This window comes from Lissotriton vulgaris, chromosome 10 (genome assembly GCF_964263255.1).
Source record: "Lissotriton vulgaris chromosome 10, aLisVul1.2, whole genome shotgun sequence".
Taxonomy (NCBI): Eukaryota; Metazoa; Chordata; class Amphibia; order Caudata; family Salamandridae; genus Lissotriton; species Lissotriton vulgaris.
In genome coordinates, this window is record NC_141698.1 from 41,030,115 (window position 1) to 41,047,929 (window position 17,815).

The 17,815-nt window shown below is 42.7% G+C and overlaps 1 protein-coding gene across 1 annotated transcript; it reads left to right on the forward strand.

Moving 5' to 3' along the window:
• The first annotated feature begins 9,312 nt into the window (after window positions 1–9,312).
• Window positions 9,313–10,233, forward strand: LOC147684490 (olfactory receptor 1E16-like). The gene has a single exon (XM_086939657.1). The coding sequence runs from the start codon at window positions 9,313–9,315 to the stop codon at window positions 10,231–10,233; it is 921 nt and encodes a 306-aa protein (XP_086795783.1).
• Window positions 10,234–17,815: the final 7,582 nt, after the last annotated feature.

Below are 17,815 nucleotides of genomic sequence, written 5' to 3' on the forward strand. Positions count from 1 at the left end.
AGGCAGCAGTAGAGTCCTATCAAGGCTCAACAAGGGAAGCGCTGTCTCGTACCATCATCATACGCCCCGAGGAAGATTGACGCTACTTACAAGATAGTGTTTGTAGTAGGGGAAGGGAACCAATCCTAGGGCTATGCTCGTGGAACATTAACGGATTAACTACAAAAATAGATGACCCGGATTTTCTGCACTATGTCTCCCTTTTTGACATAATAATGCTCCAAGAAGCCTGGCTCAAGGACCCAAAGCACAACAAGGGCTACACATGTTTTGCCACACCAGCCTCAAGGACCAGCAGGTTTGGCCATCACTCAGGTGGATTGGCTACCTATGTCTCCACTACAACAATAGCGTCAGTGACCCTTATGTACTCAATCTCAAATACAACACTAACAGTTAAATTAAGTATTGTCCTTGAGGAAAAAGAAGTGGAGGTCTGCATAATCAATTCATATGTACATCCAAAAAATAAAGCGAAAGATTCAACCAAAATCAATAATCAACTGGCCGAGTACGTCACCCAGATGGAATATCCACTCTTCCGTCTGACAGAGGACCTAAATCAAGATCTTATTGGCTCTAAACAGAATTTACAATATACCACCACAAAGCGCCCTATTAGACAGGAAAAAATGTCACAATAGTCACTTTCTCAATGACCTAGAACACCGAAACCTTCAGGCACTGATTGGAAGATTTCCGGAGACTCTTCACCAGTTAATTCCTTTTACTCAACCATAACAAGCTCCATTCTGGACTACACCTTCGCAAGCCTTGCGCTGTTCCCTCACATACTTGAGTTCTGAATGGGCGATATGGATGACAGGGATCATCGCCCCCAGGAATTTCATATAAAAGCAAATATGCCAACCTTAATTAGGCCAGATGCAACTATGGGGCCGATCCACTCCTTGAATCAAAAAAGGATTAAATGACCGATTGCCAATAGGAACCTCCAGGCCGAAGCTGCACTTCAACTTTTTGATATCCAAGCATCGACTACAGCCGGCCACATTACTTATTGGGCTCACTTTACTGCTATACTGCTAAAAAAGCTTGCAGCTACTTCCCTCTCAAAAGACAACCTTCGCAAAGAGGGTAGCAAAAACAATTTAAAGAAAGAACAGAGAGTACAATTAAGGAAACTTAAAAGATCAGTAAACTCGACTCTACGCAAGTTGAGAAAAGCCCCTGGAAACATCAGCTTACAAGTATTTTTGAAACACCAAAGGGCAGCGCTCAACCTACTAAAATGGAACATCAAGAGAGATGGTGAAAACGAAATTTGGGCTAAACTCCTATAAGACATTAACTGTAACAACAGTGCCCGCTTTTGGGAAACAGTAACTGGGATCATGCATCTGCAACACAAAGAAATTGGGTCTCACATCTCTGAAGAGATCTGGATAAAATATCTCTCCAGCCATTTCAATGACCACACAGAACATCTAGGAGTCCAAATGGGGACTAGCAGGATTCCAGAGAGAAATCGGGAAACGTGCATGCCAGAGATATGGGAACAGGCCTATTTAGGCATAAATATCAATCTTTCAGAGAAATTGAGGAGCCAGTAGTAAGATTTAATTAAAAAACAGATAGCTAAAGGCAGGAAAGAAGGCTCCCAGGACCAAATGGCATTCCACCTGCCCTTTATAAAGCAAAGCGGTACAAAAGGGGGTGGTGATGGACTGTACATCTGAATCAATCAAACACTCACACCCAGTCAAAAGATCTGGGTTTAATCCATCACCGTTCTTTAGCCCACTCTGCCACCCCAGTTCAGACATGGCTATATGCAAATCAGTCTGACCCTGTGTCTCATGGGAACAGTCCAGCCCGAACTGCCAAGCCATGTCTTGCCTGGACCGGAAACAAGCTTCCGAGGACCGGTTTCTGGCATTCCAGCCGTCTTCAGCCCGGCTTGCTTGAATCCAGTGGCAAAGTGAGCAAGGGACTCACGTCTGAGCATACCCTGCCACACTTATGGCGGCCAAAAGCGGTACAAAAGGGGGTGGTGATGGACGGAGCATCTGAATCAATCAAACACTCACACCCAGTCAAAAGGTCTGGGTTTAATCCATCACCGTTCTTTAGCCCACTCTGCCACCCCAGTTCAGACATGGCTATATGCAAATCAGTCTGACCCTGTGTCTCATGGGAACAGTCCAGCCCGAACTGCCAAGCCATGTCTTCCCTGGACCGGAAACAAGCTTCCGAGGACCGGTTTCTGGCATTCCAGCCGTCTTCAGCCCGGCTTGCTTGAATCCAGTGGCAAAGTGAGCAAGGGACTCACGTCTGAGCATACCATGCCACACTTATGGCGGCCAAAAGCGGTACAAAAGGGGGTGGTGATGGACGGAGCATCTGAATCAATCAAACACTCACACCCAGTCAAAAGGTCTGGGTTTAATCCATCACCGTTCTTTAGCCCACTCTGCCACCCCAGTTCAGACATGGCTATATGCAAATCAGTCTGACCGTGTGCCTCATGGGAACAGTCCAGCCCGAACTGCCAAGCCATGTCTTCCCTGGAACGGAAACAAGCTTCCGAGGACCGGTTTCTGGCATTCCAGCCGTCTTCAGCCCGGCTTCCTTGAATCCAGTGGCAAAGTGAGCAAGGGACTCACGTCTGAGCATACCCTGCCACACTTATGGCGGCCAAAAGCGGTACAAAAGGGGGTAGTGATGGACGGAGCATCTGAATCAATCAAACACTCACACCCAGTCAAAAGATCTGGGTTTAATCCATCACCGTTCTTAAGCCCACTCTGCCACCCCAGTTCAGACATGGCTATATGCAAATCAGTCTGACCCTGTGCCTCATGGGAACAGTCCAGCCCGAACTGCCAAGCCATGTCTTCCCTGGACCGAAACAAGCTTCCGAGGACCGGTTTCTGGCATTCCAGCCGTCTTCAGCCCGGCTTGCTTGAATCCAGTGGCAAAGTGAGCAAGGGACTCACGTCTGAGCATACCCCCCTGCCACACTTATGGCGGCCAAAAGCGGTAAAAAAGTGGGTGGTGATGGACGGAGCATCTGAATCAATCAAACACTCACACCCAGTCAAAAGATCTGGGTTTAATCCATCACCGTTCTATAGCCCACTCTGCCACCCCAGTTCAGGCATGGCTATATGCAAATCAGTCAGACCCTGTGCCTCATGGGAACAGTCCAGCCCGAACTGCCAAGCCATGTCTTCCCTGGACCGGAAACAAGCTTCCAAGGACTGGTTTCTGGCATTCCAGCCGTCTTCAGCCCGGCTTGCTTGAATCCAGTGGTAAAGTGAGCAAGGGACTCACGTCTGAGCATACCCTGCCATACTTATGGCGGCCAAAAGCGGTACAAAAGGGGGTGTTGATGGACGGAGCATCTGAATCAATCAAACACTCACACCCAGTCAAAAGATCTGGGTTTAATCCATCACCGTTCTATAAAGCAAAAAACAAGGAGTGGGCAGACATCATGCAACCTTTATTCTTGGAAATCAGGTCATTAAACTGAATTCCTGAATCCTGGAGGGATTCAATGATTGTTCCAATTTACAAAAAAGGAGACAAGGCTGATCCAAACAACTACCACCTAGTAGCCCTTATTGATAACGAGGCTAAATACTTTGCTGGCACCATACTAGAGGAGCTTACACTTTGAGCTGAGCCAAACCTAATAATAATGCTGAATCAGACAGGTTTTCGAAAAATGACTGGAACATCAACAAACATTCTCTCAATCTCTTTAATAATCGATGCAGTAAAATCATCTACGATTCCTTTACATCTGTGTTACATCAACTTCAGAACCGCATTTGATAATATCGAGAGAGGCAGACTATGGGGGAATCTGGCGCAATGGGGCCTACCACAGTCGACCCTAAACATGCTGATGCTCCTCCACACGGACACCTGGGTGCAGGTGAAACTAGGAAGTGGCACTCACCTGTCCTCAAAAGTACCAACTACTATAGGATTGTGTGCTTGCGCCAAACTTGTTCAATCTTTTTATGGCGGACTTACCAAAAGTGCTCCATGCCTGCAACTCCCACTTACCGAGGGTAGGAGGAAAACCTTGACCAACCTTATGTATGAAGACGACGTAGTGCTACTCAGTCATACCTACATTGGACTTCAACGACTACTGACTGAAATGCAGAAATACCCCACGGAAAATAACTTACAAATAATCCTCAGCAAGACACGCACAATGTCAATAAACAACAACAAAAAACAACGGAAGATCTGGTCTCTTGGTGGCACAAAAAAAAATTGATCCAGCTTGTGAGTATACATATCTGGGAGTCACATTGGATAAAGAAGGTTCTTTTATACACCAGAATTAGGAAATAAGAAGGAGAGGCCATGGCGATGAAAAACCTGGCAACCCAACTGATGGGTCCGACTATGACCCCGTTTTTGTAATGTAATTCAGGCCAAACTGCTACCCTCGATTACCTATGGTAGTGAGGCAATGCGGGGAAGAGATTCTAAAGACCTGGATAATACACAGGATAAAGCCTATAGAACAATGTTTGCCCTCCCGCCTTATACATCTCCGGCTCAAATAAGACTGGAGTTTGGCCTGCAAAAACAAGACTTAGCCAGGTACGGGCATATATCATCTGTTGGCACAAACTAAGAAGCGCCACTACAAATACACTAAACTCTCTGCTATGGCGCGACATACAACACAGGGACGTATCTGAGGCAATAAATTACCTCCAGCTAGCCTTGGAAGTTACTAAACTCTCAGAGCTTTGGGACATACAACTTGGGCACAGCAATTTCAAAAACTAGTTTGGAAAAATGTAAAATCACTCTCCCTATTTGAGGATAAGGCATTATTCTCAAAAAGATCTCATGCATGGGTGACCCTAAATTCCTATAAATCATTAACTCCACAAATATACTTCAACCAGGGTTACCCTAAAGACACAACAATGAACATTCTAAAGCACAGACTAGGGATTCGTCCATATACAGGGCACTTACCACCATGGTTGAGGAAAGACAGAAAAGAGTCCTGCAGGCTACGTAACTCCAACAATGGTGACATCCTTCACGTAATCTGTTTATGTGAAGAGCTGTGCCAAGCACGACAACTGCTCCTTAAAGACCAACTCAAGCAAAAAGGGATTTTCACCAGAAGGCAAGCGGTGCTCGCCTGCCTGAATCCATCAAACATCAAACTAAATTGCAGATTTGTGAAATTTCTGACGGTGGCCGAACAGAGAATGCCAAAAATTATGGAAAATGCTATAGAGCCAGGGCGATTAGCAGATGGACAATAGGACCTAATGACGTCTTATTAAACATGTCCATCTAGCACCAGGGGGAAAACTTTGTGTAAGTAGAGTGCACGTGGTATACACAGTATATGGTTGAACAGGACGAGAGCAAATTAATACGGGGATCAGTACTTTCCAGCAGTTAATGTAAAAAAGTGTGTTTCAACCAGTTTTACTGAATTCTCTTTTTAAACTGTAAGGGATTTTCTATTTCTTGATTTATTTTAATGGTTTTAAACAATGATGGTTTTAAGAACTTTGTCATATGAATTGCAATGCTTTTAATTAAATATGCAAATAAAATAAACTTCAAACTTCACTAACTGGAAGGAGGCTTAAAGCACAAAAGTAGCAAAAATAGGCTATGCCCCAGTAAAATGCCAAAACTGTACACATTTTGGGTTTTCGGACAAAAGTCTGCATGCCCCTGAAACTGGGAAGATGGTGATTTCAGCACCACAAATCCTTTGTTGATATCATTTGCAGGGATAAAAATGCACGCTTTCTTCTGCAGTACTTTTTCCCCATTTTTCCCCAAAAACCCTAAATGTAACTGTATTTTGGCTCATTTCTGTGTCCCATCCAGGGGAACCTTTAAAATCCACATGATGTTGAAAGAAAATAATGCATGGGGAGGTGTAGAGGAGGCCTAGCAGCGAAAGGGTTAAGTGGTGACAAATAAATAACAAAATGCTTGCTGCAGGACAAAACATTTAAAACAAGCTAAAAGAAAGGAAATAAGTCAGGCTTTATTAATGTGCCAGTTCATGCAGAGAGCATTTATTTTTGCCTCAATTAGCATGACTAAGTCGGAGGAGAGTCGCCACACTGATTTAAAGTAGTGTAAAAAAAGGAAAAAGAAAGTGATTCGAATTCAATGTTATTATAATTGTATTTTTCCCTGCTGAGTCACGCTGCGGGGCAGGGCTGGGCTCAAATGGAGAATTGGTGGGCACTTTGTAAGAACGCATGACAGTTTGGCCGGCCGTCTTGGACTGGCCAAGCAGTTGTGTGCACTTAGCATGTTCAGTGTGGAGAACATGCACAGGCCAATAGTCCCTGTCTGAGCGTTGTACCATGGCACTCAGGCCAATCACTACACAGCTAATAGCAGTGTCGTGATTGGCTTAGGGGAGCCTGCATGCTTTCTGCTTCCGTTCCGACCTGACGCAAGAGATGACAGAGGAGAGATGTGGTGACACGTAAGTTTATTTTTAAATATTTGTTTTCTACACCCCTGCCACCCTCGATCTGTGCCAGCCACCACTGTATACCACATTATAAAAAGACCTGTTGACTGCCAAATTGTGTTAAGTATTTATCTCTCTAAACATTTAGGCAACGTGCCATGTATTATTGATAGTTATGAAACCTACGGCAACAAGTCATATCTTTTTCTTTTTAGAAAAATTTGGGGCAATTTTGCCCCTTAATGTTGTCCTTTTTTCTCAGCTTGAGCCAAAGGCACATGAGCGTGAGTAACTGTAAAACAGAAATGGTGGAGGTCAAAAATTAACTTTATTTGGTTTGTCACAACCATAAAGTATACATATACATTTTGCATTTTTAGATGAAAAAAGATAAAATTCATTTTCTTAAAATATAATTCTATTTTTTCGATTCTTTAAAAGTAAAACATTATTTTACGGTTCCCACTATGTAGATTCCGATCTTAATAACATTGATATCAGGGCTGCATCCACAGTAAGGGGAAGATTTTTTTCAATATTCAGGAATTTAGATTGCCATTTGTACTCAAGATTCCACTTGCAGTTTTTTTTTCTCAACTTATGTCAGACTGCAACAGACTTCACAAATCTTGTAATTTATTTATTTATGGGTTTATAATAGCACAGATATTACAACACAGAGGTGCCAGGGCGCTTTTCAATAGAGCATAACAAACGAAGAAGCATAATTCCCCCATTTGTTTCTGCATGGTGTCCAAGTCTTCAGAAAAGCGAGTTTTACACTGAGATGTTGGCCAGGGAGGCTGAAATGGTGAGAGTAGAAGGGACACAGAGCATTAGGTGGAGTGAAAATAAATGCAGTTTGGGGCTGCCATCCTCGGTAGAAGAAATTAAGACCATACTGATGGCACAAGTTGCACAACAGCACTATACTCTCTTCATTGTGCAAGCAAACAACATCCTGAGATTAAAGAATACACAACTGCTGCAGGGCTAAACACTCTGGGCCCGATTCACAGAACTAATTTAAGACAAAATCCTAATCTTACAACTTTTGGTATTCACAGAAGTTAGGATTTTGTCTTAAGTTTGTCTTAAGTTTGTCTTAAGACAGACTTAAGACAGATTTAAGACAAAATCCTAACTTAAGTCTGTCTTAAGTCAAACTTAAGACAAAATCCTAACTTCTGTGAATACCAAAAGTAGTAAGTTTAGGATTTTGTCTTAAGTTAGTTCTGTGAATCGGGCCCAGAGAGACTATCTTCATGTATAAACATCAGTCTTGAGAATGTCATCTTCCAATGGCTTTCAAACGTAATGCCCCAACAAGCTGCATGGAGAGCAGTCAGAAATCAAGCAGAGAAGCCTGTTAATTATTCTAGTATTGTCCAGTTTTCCGGACATAACGTTCTTTGAAATTTAGAATTTGCCATCACTTTTGAAATTTCCCAGGGTAAACCCAAATTCTTCGCCATAACAGGTTTTAGACCCAAACTGATTTTGCTCGCCGTTACTGGGTAATATACTGTGCCTTAAATGAACACTGTGCCAGTAAATGCCCTGCAAAATAATGTTGATTGGGGCAAATACAGGTGCATTATTTCAGCATAATGTGTTTATTGCCACAATATTTTATGAAGCGTCTTGCTTCAGTCAAGACTCTGATTGACGACGGTGTTACAAATCTTCGACAACACAAGTGTTGATTCGCCTAATAAAAAATGGCTACTAATCTACCCAGATCTCCATGTGCAATTTAAATACATCACTGGGAAGACCTATTGAAGTAAAGGTTACAACTGGCCATAAGTTAACGGCACCATCACTATAAAAGCCACATGCTTGGCACATTGGTGGCACAAATTCCTCTGAGGCATCCATTATCCATAAGGACTAATTGTCTAAAAGTCCTTAGCCGATTTGATCTTACGGGTCTTCAGTCTACATACGAAATTTTGGGTCCTGAAGATGGTCTTCTAGATGCTTTGTAACACAAGACCAAAATGTCGACATACTTAACCCATTTTTCCATAAATTGTTACATAGAAATTATTCACTGTATGTTCAATGATAACTTCTATTCTGTAAATAATTGTAAAAAATGGGCACTTACTATTTAATTATATAAATGTATACAAACAGTATACACCCGCAGTTTGTTTGATATATTCTTTTTTGAGTTCAATAATTAATTTCAGAAATTCATATTCCTGAAGCCACTAACTTAGGTTCTCATAATTTGTTTCAGATAAATTAAGTTAAATATATCTAAATGAAATCCCTTGAAAGCACTGTTACCTGATACTTAATACTTTTCTAGCACTCCGATGCAGACATGTTACATTGTGGTTTAGATGTCACTAACCATTTTGCCTGGAGCACAACGTTTGCTAATGGCTCACAGAAAGGTTGAGGACCCTGCCATAACAGTAGATCTGGCCCCGTGGATCCTTTTATTAGATTACTATTTAGATGCTCGTCCAATTAGTCTGACTTCACTTGTACTTGTTAAATTACAGAAGTTCCCAAATAGTATCTGAAAATAACACCACCAAATACCCTAACTAGCACTGCCAGCCTCTATTTACACTCTGAAAAGCTATTTGTACCAATATAGCAGATTCTTCCTCACCCCCTGTCTTGGCATGCACCACCCATGAACATAGGACTTGGCCAAAGATGGCAGCTTTTGTGTAATTCAGCAGGCTATTGTAGTGACCATCAATATTGTATTTCTTTAGTTGAGTCAAGGAGCTCAGCATTTTTTATATTTGCTGCCTTTCTATCACAGCATATTACTGATGTCTCTTCTGGTCTCTTGTTACAGGCAGGTTGACTCAGCAGAGATGGATAATCAAACCCTTGTGGCTATCTTCATTCTTCTCGGACTGTCGAGTAATCCCAAGCATGATAGATTCCTCTCTGTGCTCTTCTTCATCATGTATTTTACCACCCTGACTGGAAATGTTGCCATCATCTCAGTGATTATCAGAAGTCATCAGTTGCACACCCCTATGTATTTCTTTCTCTGCAGTCTATCGATGGTGGACCTCTGCTTGACCACAGCTACAGTGCCCAAACTGCTGTTTAATCTCTTTTCTGGCCGAAAGACCATTTCATTCTATGGCTGTATCACCCAGATGTATTTCTTCTTCTGTGCTGGAGTTATGGACGGCTTCCTCCTTGCGCTGATGGCATTTGACCGCTACCTAGCAATCTGCGACCCAATGCACTATACAACCATCATGAGCTGGAGATTGTGTGCCCTTCTGGTGTCTGGGTCTTGGGTGATAGTTTGCTTACATTCAGTGATGAATACAGTTATCATTGCTAGGTTATCTTTCTGCAGCTCCAATGTCATCCATCATTTCTTCTGTGATGTCCTACCTCTGCTGAAGCTTTCATGCTCTAACACTTTTGCAATTGAGATGATCAATTTTACTGAGGGCTCCTTCTTCATCATGGGGCCCATGATATTCATTCTGATATCATACATCAGAATCATATCCACTGTACTTAAGATTCAGTCATCAAAGGGGAGGGGCAAAGCATTCTGCACCTGCACATCACACCTTACTGCTGTTGCATTGTTCTACGGTGCAATTATCTTCATGTACCTCCAGCCATCCTCAAAATACTCCTTAGAATATGGCAAAACAATCAGTGTTATATACACTGTAGTGACTCCAATGCTGAACCCATTCATCTACAGCTTGAGGAACAAGGAGGTCAAAGGGGCTCTTTGGAAAATCTGGATTAGATGCTGAGACTGTTTATATAAAGAAATTATGATGTGATGAGGGCATAGTCATAGTCAATTTCATTATACAGTCAATAAAAACATTAAGAACAAAACGTTATTAAAAAAATAAAAACAGTAAAAACTAAAATGTCGATTTCAAATTAGTCTGTAAAGATGTAAGTATATAAAATATAAAATAGAGGGAGACAGCAATTTAGAATGTGAAATTGTTTAATAAACTATATTTCTGATTATTTTGGCAATCAGACAAAGGTGCAAGATCATACATATCGGTTTGTTGGAAAAATACAGTCTGAGTGTAAACACCAATCATATAACATAACAACAAATTAAAGTTCCACGTGCTGCATCAATTTTGAATAACCCATGTATCAAGTCCTTTGACGTCAGACAACAGTACAGACTAAGAAAGTGAAGAATGCAGAGAAATAATGTGTCCGATTTTTTGTGCTATAGACATCATTGGCAACCAATATTTTTTCTGCAAACCTTAGGAATGTTGTAAACCAGCAGTCAAAATAGAGTCTATTGCTTTTAGACTTGTGACCTCCACCTGCCTCAAGGTCCGGATGCCATGTTGATTATTAGGACTGAGCATAGGCATGCGATGTGTGCAATGTTTGCTTCCCCAGAACTACACAGCATCATATATTTTCAGTGGCCCTTTTCCATGCCTTTCTGTGGACTTTGCCTGGATGGAGGTCAAAGCAATAGCCAGCCTCTAAGTAAAATTCGGGCTTAAGTCTCTTGTACTTATTTCAGTTCAGTTCAGCAAGCTTTATTCGGTATGTACAACAACCAGAAAAGCATAACAATAAAAAAATAGACATTCAAAAAGAGAGAAACAACATTCAACAGTACATAGAAGATCCGGTTAATTACACATAAAACCAATTAATCGAACCAGTGCTTTTCTCACAAACATTGCTTTTTGAATGTATAGCCTAACATAAAAACATATCTCTGGGTAATTTAACGTAACAAGTAGTTTCACAGCAGCATGGGTTGTGTTCACATTATATTTTTTAAACAGGGGCTTTAACAAAAATCTAAAATGCAGATAAAAATTACATAGTAACAAAAAGTGCATAGTGCTCTGTTTGGATCGCTCATCTCAGGTGTATGTGGACGTTGGTCGCGATTTCATAACAGGGTAAGCAGGGCTGGACTGGCTACCGTGCGTTTTGGCATGCTGCCGAGCTGGGGGCTGATGTCACTGCGGTAGGGTCTAATTTTGTTGATGGAGACCTGTGTGTGCTTCGAAATAAACACAGCAAAACTAATTTCTTTCAGCACACGCAGGTTCCAATCAGCGAAATCAGCCCCCAGCTCGGTAGCCAGTCCGACCCTGAGGGTAAGCAACCAAATGATGCACAATTCTTAGTCTCAATCTTGTTAAAACAAAGCGATGTGAAGGCTTAGTAACTATGAACAAATAATTTTGGAAACCACTTTTGAGCTCTATTGCTTTGTAAAATATAAATGTGGATTGGTTCCCTATGCATAATTAACAAACAGAGGGGGGAGAGAGAGAAAGGAAATCAGAATGGATTCGTTCTCCCTAGGCATATGTAAATAAACAATTAGAATCCACTCCTTGAGTTTTAGGTGTGTCCTCCACAGTGGGGAACACCTTTCTTGTTTTTAGGTCCCCTCACACACCAACAGGCCCCTTGGTGTCATGCTTCATCATCGGGGTCATCGTACCCCTCTACGGTGCACGGCGTGCTGCGACCTACGGGTACGCGGGAGCACTTGATAGACTATGCGTGGTGTGGATGAGGGTGTTTTAATGTGTGAGTGTATAGTGGGGTTTAGAAAATAGTGAAGGTTAAAAAGAACTGGGCTCGTGGGGTGACTAAAGAATATTTAATAAGGCCCCGGGCTGGTGCTGTTAAAATAAAAGGCGGGAGGTTACTACGCTGGCAATGTGCGTTACCTCCTCTCTGTGTGCGCCGACATGTTTCGGTGCAAAAAACACCTTCTTCAGGACGTGGTACACAAATCCCCACCTTACTCACGTTTCTCTAACTCATACCAGAATTTCTAATAAAAGTGAGAAAAAAATATACTGCAGGTAGAAACAATGTACCTAGCAAAAACGTTGTCTGTTGATCAACCTGTAAAGGGAAGAAGACAAAAACATTTTTTCTGGTAGCCTACTTCTCCACATCCATGGATAAAATGACCAGTGGTTACAAGTGACAGATTATAGTTGCAAAAATGTGCCTATAGTGGGATAAAAAGTTTATAAAAGAACACACTAGACTCACTGACATGAAACATAAATACACACACTTTATAAAGAAAACTTAGTTCTGGTGTTTGAACTTGTTTTCTGAGTTTTCACGCTTCCTCCGCGGATCGCGAGCAGAACCGACAAAGACCTTATATAAGCATAAGGAAACCTCAATCATTCAAGAAAGGTGTTCCCCGTTGTGGAGGACACACCTAAAACTCAAGGAGTGGATTCTAATTGGTTCCCTACGCCCCTCATGTCTCTTGTACTAATTTAAGACGTCTAGGTGTGCCATCTGGAGCATAAGGACACTTTATCTTTCAGAAAATATTTTTTCCTATTGATCAGTTATTTTTGCAGGAAAATCGAGATGTGGGATTTTTTAATACTGAGTTGACACCAAGGTCTTCGATGACTAGGTCTAGATACCAGCACATGTGTTTGTAGTTCCTGCCAGAGCACTTGGAACAATTGGTTTTCTGTGGATGACCTGATTCTCTTCCTTCTTTTCATGTAGACCCCTTTATTTGCTATTAGCTGGTTTAATAAGCTGAACTCCAGCCTAATCTGTACTGGAAAAGTATTTGTAGGGAGGTGAATCAGGAATCTGAATATTTTAGAGTAGATTCTGCTGCTTCTCTGCCTTGAAGGGCTTGCCTGCCATCAGAAATGCTGAGTTTTGGTGCTAATATTTTCTATCAGCGAAAAGTACTCCAAGATATCTGTACGTTTTTACAGTGCAAGAACCATTCATGACATTTCTGGATCCTGCTGCTGACTTCCACAATCTTAGTCTACTTCAAGTTTATTGTCATGCCACTATCTGGGTAATATTTGAATAATTTATCAATAAGGCGTTCTAGGCTAATATTTGGCTGACTGAGGAGGATCACATCATCAGTGTATAAAAGATTTGAAATGTGCATGACACCTAATTTTGGGGCATGCACATTGACTGCGTCCAGGGGATTGATAGGCCAAAAAAAGGTTGAACAAATGTGCTGCCAGGACACAACTTTGCTTTAAACCCTGGAATGTTTGTAGTTTCCTGGACAAAATAGAGCCATCTCCATTCCTCACCCTTGCCAAAGAAGGTTGCATTGCACAATCAAATGCAGCCTTAAAGTCTTTATAGCAGAAGTACACCAGTTGAGTTTTTAGATTGAACTTTTCCATTAATATCAATAAAGCCAGGATGTTGGTCGACATGTCAGACCCTTGAGTAAACCCTATTTGATTGCAGGGGTCAATCTGGTTATCTTCTGCCCATCACAGCAGTTCTGCAAGTAACAGACCTACAAAGTGTTTTGCTTTGGTGTTTAAGAGGGTGATCAAACAGTAGTTTTCTGGATGACGGCCATCACCATTCATTAACAGAGTTGAATTTGATTTATACAATGTGTATCATAGACCTGTGGTCCCGGACCCCATCTTACCTGTGCCTATGTACCGAGTGTCATGTTTGTTCCTCCAAGAAGGTGTACAGAAGAGCTCTCAGACTTGGCGGTGTAAGTAGTGTAGAATGACCCTGTTTGTAAAGAACGGTTGGAGTCACCTTTGGGAAATATATAAAACGTTCCGTCAGGAACTTGACCCAACTGGCTTCTGTTTGGTTAGAGCTAGTGGGGGTACTGGAGGCTCAGTTCAAGCTATTAACTATTTTACAGAAGTCTCTTGAGCTTTTCCTTTTGGAAAGGTGCAATGCATTTGCCCAAACATTTTGTTTTATTATTATTTTTTCTTCCCACATTTTATTTAGACTCTTCAGGGTCCTATGAATTACTAGGTTTTCCAGTGTGTCTTGGCCTGTCTCTGAATCTGGTTGTGTTACATTTTAACTGCACGACAAGAAGGAGATCCTTTGATTCTTTTCAGCTCTTCTGTGAATCCTTTGATAGCCTAGCTGGCCCGCTTCTGCAGTGAAATCTAGCAGGGACACTGCTGCGGGGTCTAATAATGATCGCGGCTCTACCTCTATGAATGTGACAAAGATCTGGAGCTACCTTGTTCCCAGGAAATGATCCAGGCATGCATAGGTCTTGTGGGCATGTGAGTGGAGTGTGTTATCCTGAGTCTGGGGGACATAAACTCATTAAAAGTCCCTCAAACCCATCTCCTGTGGCCATTGGGCTACCTCCCCTGAAATGGTCCCTGTATGACCAAATCAATGTGCTGAGCAGTCTAGATCGCTGTTGAATACTAAATTAAACTCTCGCTCCAAGAGCACCAGCCTATCCTGGGAGGACATCCCCTGCGCCACTGCTCGCCTGAAGAATAGCTCTTAACCCTCATTGGGCATGTATAGGGAGAGCAGTGTAAAGGTGTAACCTTCTGATCTCATGTAGTATGCTAGGGGTCCTCCCTTGATCTCTAACAGCGTAGAGCCCACCTTTCCTTGGAACAAGTGGGAAACCAGTATGGGCACTCCTGCTGTTTTAGAGGGGGTGGAGGAGAAGAACTGTCGTGGGAAGGGACATGACCACTGCCTGTGCCAATCGCCGAAGACCAGGTAGATCTCCTGTAGGGGCACAGATCTGCTGTTTTACCCTCTAGGTATGACAAGTTGGCTCTACGCTTGATCGGGTTATTGAGCCCCTTCACACTGAGGGTAATAACCTTTAAACTATCATGTAGAAGGTAAGTGGCAGAATTTCTCAATGATAGCCCACTGAGGCAAGGCACCTTTCCACTTTTGCTGCATCTTATGCCATCTCTTACGAACCCCATGTGTGCTGAAGTCTAGAGTGTAGTGCATATCCTCTTTTCTGAGTATTCCTCATAGATATACAGCAGTAAACAAGAACAAAAGTTATTGAACATTGAGGTCTCAAAGCTGCCAGAATTGTTGGACAGATTTTTTAGTTGTGGTTGGTCCACCTCTCTGTAACTTTTAGAGTTGAATTTTGGGGAGGTTTCTCGTCTTTCAAGGACCCAGCATTCTCTTGTTTCTTTGGGGGCCCAACAACCCCCACTTGAAGAGGACTCTTACTGAAGCGTTTGCAGATCCTTACAATGCCAAGGGGTTTTAAGGCATAATTCTAGATCTTCAATCAATGTGGTCAAACTCTTTGGAATTGTTTCAAGCTTATTGACCGCCAGGTTGCAGGTACAATCTATATTAGTTGTAGCTGTGTACGTTTATGCACAGATAATCAGATTGCTTAAGTCAGCCAGCTTCTGATCAATTCCTGAGACTGATATGGCCATAACGTTCAATAAATCTACTTGCACATCCATTTTGTTTGACTGATGTGTTAGAGAGTTGAGAGTCAGCTGAAATGTTCCGAACAAAATGTCCCATATCAACCCTGAGTCTGTTGGTTCGTGGGATTATGCTTTGTAGGGATTTCTCATCCTATTTCATTTGACTGCTTTGGAAGGTTGAAAAATGTGAGAGAAGCCTAGCACAAAGAACGATCTCAGTTGATTGGGCTCCGAATGACCAGATCCTTTGTGGTCGGGCAGAGATCGAGGTACCAGGCATTAGCTCAGGGAGTTCTGCCCTTGGTTACCTTCAACAGTTACTTCAATTGGAATTGGAGCTCAGCTTTTTTGTAGAAAACTGGGAGGTGTGTTTCATGGTTTTTGATCAAGGGAGGGTAGTGGAGCTAAAGACCTCATTGAAAGTAGCTACAGTTCGCTTAATTGGGCCCCAGGCAGACTCTTTACACTCTTTGAGCTTGGCCTTAGGTGAAAGGATCGAAGGCCCTTTCTGGGGCTCAACGTTTTGATTTGGGACTTGAAGAATGCTTTTGTTGTGTTTAGTTGGTGAAATAGTGTCTTGGGAGGGAGTTTATGTCACCTGGGGTGGAAAAAAACGACCCCGCCTGTGCCTTTAGAAAATCAAATTTTTGTGGAAATGTTATTGATCTCTCTGACATTTCTGCCACTGGTGATATTAACGGCTGGTTTTCCATTGCCGGTTTGGCCTTGATGCTGTTTATTGGTAGCAAAGATTGGAGTTTTTTCTTCCTTCGTGCCAGACTGTGATGTACCCTTTCATGACCTGACCGCATAATGAAATCTCCACTGCTTCCAGTCCTTGTGAAGCCCTTAAGACACTTTTTGCTTTTCCTTGCAAAGTCAGAGAGCTTTATGTATGTGGGGGAGCAATGTCCCCATAAAGTTACTAGCTGATAGCTGACATCCTGAGAATTATGATTTATTTAGAGGTAGGTTTGCCGTTGCAGTTACAATGCAGTGAACAATTAGAAAAACAAAATTGGCAGAAGTTATTAAGATCCTTTAACAAAGATCGTTCAGCGGAAACAGGTAACTAGTAGCTGGGAGGCAGGGTAGCCATTTAGCAGAATTGCTGAGGTGAACTGTTACTGGGAGCCACATCAGTTACTGACACCTTCTGTGGGCAGACAATGAGTCCTGCCACCACTAAGTGGAGCCTTACTAATGTTAAGCGCTGGCTTTAACAGTCTTCTCCCGTGCTGAGCACCTCTAAAGTAGGTACCCTGTCCGCTTGACAGACGCACCATCCAAACCTACCTGCACGCTAGCGAAGAGAAGAGAAGCTGGAGCCATTAGTAGGGCTCCACTAAGAGTTGGCAGAACTCATTGTCTGCCCCCGATATCCTGTGGTAGGTAGAACTACTTCCTCCCACCACAGTGTGTAGATAGCTACTTTTTAAGGTCCTGATGAATTGCACTGAATTGCACTGTATCCTTGTGAACACCAAGCATGAAACATGTTGACCAGTAACACAGAGTAAAGCATGCTCCCTGGATCATTGCACCAGCGAGCAGCCTCTCTTCACGATTTTTAATAAAGTAGATTACAACACCATTAAACTCACCCAGTGGACTATCTATCCTTTTTTAATTCACCACCCACCCACATCTACACTTTTCCCTAGGGCCCTCACACCCACGGCACCAGACGGCAGGAACAAAAGATCGCCGGTAAAGAGCCCCTCTAGGGGTGCCCGTCGGATATTGCACCGCCGACCCGACGAGGCGCAGACCCATATGACGAAGCATGACACCTAGCTTGCTGGGTGTGTGAGGGTTTTAGTTCCAAAAGGGAGGATCCCCAATCCCCCTTGTTTGGGCCTTCATCCACTTCTTGGTTGACCCCCTTTTCTCACTCTTAATCCCTTATTTTAGTATTAGGGAACTGCGTACCCATCGTTGTTTAACTTCATCTGGGCTTGTGCTCTGGACCCTGTTAAAAATAGCCCTGACTGTCCCTCTCTTTGTTTGCTACCTCAAGGTGCCTGCCACAAGGTGTAGGGATCAACAGGGGGCCAATAGGTGCCCCTCGGCATCCAACTAGAAGCCATGCACCAAAGGGGACCCCCAAACACTCTTTCCGGCATGGTTTCAAGGTAGGACA

Excerpts from the sequence above, each read along its gene's own strand:
- LOC147684490 (XM_086939657.1), top strand. The coding sequence starts at position 9,313 with ATGGATAATCAAACCCTTGTGGCTATCTTCATTCTTCTCGGACTGTCG.